Below are 3,364 nucleotides of genomic sequence, written 5' to 3' on the forward strand. Positions count from 1 at the left end.
GTACATAACATCACCGTACCACCGCACACTGACGGAATCAACTCCCGTCGCTCCCGCGCACCCCACATGCCCCGGCCCTGCCTCTTTCCGCTTTGAGACCTACCGCATCCCTCGCCCGCCTGATGCACCCGTTCCGCCCTTCCTGGCCGCCCCGCAGGTTCAGCTGTCACTTGTCCCCCAGGTTGACTTCGCCGCAAACTGCCGCGTGCTGGCCGTGTGGTGCGAGACGGCCAAGGCCAACTTTGGTTCCGTCACCATCACGCCCATCGCCGCTCTGGGTGGCCGGAAGCTGCTGCAGGCAGCAGCGGTTGCGGAGGTGGCGGCGGCTGGCCTGGTCCGTTAGTCGGGCAGCACGAGCTTTGTTGCTGCAGCGCACGATTATACACGCCTGCGTCGTCCGCAACCACAGACGCAACATATATGGCTGCGCGTTTGTTTGGCGCAGGCCCTATTTGGGCTGCATCGATCCTCGCGTGATCAAACCGATCTGCTCCAAGCAATCCACAACATCAGGGATGACCTAATCTAATGCTGGCTGTCGGTTGGTTTCAATGCAGCCCCGGGGCTCTCTTCTGGGCCCAGAAGAGACTTTGTGCGGCTTATTACCTGGCAAGAAACGTCTTTGAGTGCGTGCGATGGTCCAAATAAGCACATCTCCTGAATCTTTTGTCTATTTGCTTGGCCACCACAATCTCAACCTGTAACTGTACAGGGTCTGCTCCATTTCCCAAGTTGACAAATAAACCTACCCCCAACAAGAAATGAAAACAGCAGTGGGTGTGTATGTGCGTGCGTGTCGCAATGTTAATTTGCCACGCCGCCGCCACAATAGGCCCGCACCCCAAGATGAAAATAATTATATTTAAGACTTACAGGTATCACCAGACGGCCGGTCTGCGGTCCGCCGCTGCTGCTCTCGCAGTCGCTGGGTCCTGGCAAGAAATGTGCAAGTCAAAGGCTGTACCCAAGTTAAGGACCAAAGGTGCCACAGAGCCTGCGGCAAGTCGTGGTCGAGCAGCAGGTCATGCAGTGCGCACGCAGTAACAGCCAACATCCACATATACACGCGTAATTGGTGCCGCCGTTCCTGGGGCCCCAGGAACGGCCCGGACTGTCGTGTGCACAATAGTGCAGGCCTCGTCACCGCGGATTGATTGCGTGGTGCGAGCCCGCCCTTTGGAAAACTTTTGCTCATGCCCGCTTAAACCTCTAAACCCTCCCAAGCATTGTTGCGCGTGCACCCGCCCTCGGCGGTCGCATGCCCACAACATGCTGATGGGCAAAGGTCGGGAGGGCTGGCAATGTCAGGCCTGGCGATTTGGAGCCGTGCACAGCTGAGGTGTCGTGATGTTATGGCACCAGAAATCGCAAAGAGTGTTGTACATAGTGGCCGCTATGCAACGTGGGGACCGCATCCATTCAGCACCCCAGCAGCCCCTCACTGTCATGATGGTACCGTACATATGATCCAACACTGGCGGCGGACCTCACCAGCAGCTGCGAGCGCAACTCGCGACTGTGACATATTTTGGTCCCGAATCTCCTCGGCCTTCCAGCGAATGAGTGCCACTGACAGCACGGAGCTGGCAGCTGCTGCTCGCTGGGTGGGTGGTGCCCGGATGGTGGGTCGCGGATTTGCAGTGCCTTCAAGGGCGACATTTCCGCTTCGATTGTCAATCGAAGTTATCACTGCCTTGTCGCTTGCAAACTACCCAGCGCCGCGCCCTCAACTATGCTTCAAAATGTGTGCGGCGCTGCGGTGGCAGCGGCTCTCTCTATGCTGCTTTTGGTGACCGCACCGCCGGGTGCGGCCGCCGCCACCACGCCAGCCTGTGCCTTTTCCGGCTTCACAGGAAAGCTATCCAACTTGGAGCACAACGTGAGAGGCGCCATGGGGTCGCCGGCCAACTGTGCTCGCTGAGTGACCCGCCTGCGCCAACGCCCACAGGCGTCACTGCCATCATCACTGTTATGAACCAACCCACTGCCTCGACGCGTCGACACCGCACCGCCCCACGTGCACACCGTACCAACCGCAAAATTATCAGGTGGCCGGGACGGTTACTGTCAACAACTGCTCATCTGTGACCGTCGACGGCTTCACGTGAGCCGCTCAGCGCCCGCCCCGCCGCCTGCCCCGCCTGCCCAAACTTCCTCGTCCGCCGAACCAAGGGGGGGCGGCCGATGCTTGTTGTTGGTTTGTTGGACATAATCAGCATGCTTCCCTGGGTGTTGCAGCACCCCCCTCCCCTCTTGTCAGCATACCCTTCCTTGCCTCAATCATCGCGCTTCTCGGGAAGTTGCGAGCGTTGGTCCCCTGTTGTCAGCTCTGGATGGCAAGCACACCACACTTGAAGCATCGCCCGACTTTGTGCGCGGGTTGTGAAAGCACCCTTCACTCCACACTCACGATCATGAAGTTCCACGCCCACCACCCCACCCACACCCCAACCTTCCTCCTGGCAGGTACGATGGCGCTGCTCCCGCGGCCTACTGGTGGTGCGCGAAGTCCAGCTCGCGCGCAGACCTGCTCGCCGGCTTCCGCGCGGCGCCGGCGCGCCTGACGCGTGCCTATAACGAGGAAAAGGTGCGCCCCGCAATCGCGGCTTTCGAGGTTGCAATATGCACTGCAGCTGTACGGGGGGGCGATCCGGTCAAACGAGGTGTGTGTGCAGGGCTTACTGTGCTAGCTGTTGATCCCAAGACACTCGCCAGCCAGCCGCCACATCATTGACACAATATGTGTACCCAGCACACCTGGGCGGCCTGCGCCTCAGGACATAGCCCGATCGCGTGCCACACACCAGTGCACGCTCCCCATGGCGCGCATTGCGACGCGCTGCTGTGATCCCAATCGCGCGGGATGCACCGCCACACCCTGACAGGGCCGAACACCATCACTCCCATGCATTCTGCACGCCCCTGAATGCCTCATTTCCCCTTTGCATACATCGGCGCTCACACCCCACACCCCTTGATGCGCCCGCTCCGCCCCTCCTGCCCTGTGCCCCCCCCCACCGTAGGTCCAGGTGGCGCTTGTCCCGCAGGCCGACTTCTCCACAAACTGCCGCGTGCTCGCCGTGTGGTGTGAGCAGTTCGCGGCCAACTTTGGTGACGTCACCATCACGCCCGCCGCCAAAAAGGCGCCGCCGGCTGCACCCCGCGCAACAACGGGCGCCGCCACGCCCGCGTGCGCCAACGGGGGGTTCAGCGGATTTGAGGGCGACCTGAGCACCCTAGAGCACCAGGTGCGAGGCGAGCACGGCCGCGCCGCGCCCCGCATCGGCGGGAAATGCTCGTACCAAACAAACGCGCGGCGCTCCGATGGCTGGGAGCTCCGCTCGATGGCTGCCATCTCCAGCGC

At 61.2% G+C, this 3,364-nt stretch overlaps 1 protein-coding gene across 1 annotated transcript in view; it reads left to right on the plus strand.

Moving 5' to 3' along the window:
- Nucleotides 1-1,559: 1,559 nt before the first annotated feature.
- MNEG_2372 (hypothetical protein) overlaps nucleotides 1,560-3,364 on the plus strand; it is a gene marked incomplete at both ends in the record, with an annotated part of 5,907 nt that continues 4,102 nt past the window's right edge. Inside the window, 4 exons of the mRNA XM_014049147.1 lie at nucleotides 1,560-1,622; nucleotides 2,049-2,104; nucleotides 2,467-2,587; nucleotides 3,024-3,248. Of these exons, the coding sequence (XP_013904601.1) occupies nucleotides 1,560-1,622; nucleotides 2,049-2,104; nucleotides 2,467-2,587; nucleotides 3,024-3,248 (465 nt within the window). The remainder of the gene's footprint in view (nucleotides 1,623-2,048; nucleotides 2,105-2,466; nucleotides 2,588-3,023; nucleotides 3,249-3,364) is intronic.

Source organism: Monoraphidium neglectum (assembly GCF_000611645.1).
Source record: "Monoraphidium neglectum strain SAG 48.87 unplaced genomic scaffold scaffold00267, whole genome shotgun sequence".
Taxonomy (NCBI): domain Eukaryota; kingdom Viridiplantae; phylum Chlorophyta; class Chlorophyceae; order Sphaeropleales; family Selenastraceae; genus Monoraphidium; species Monoraphidium neglectum.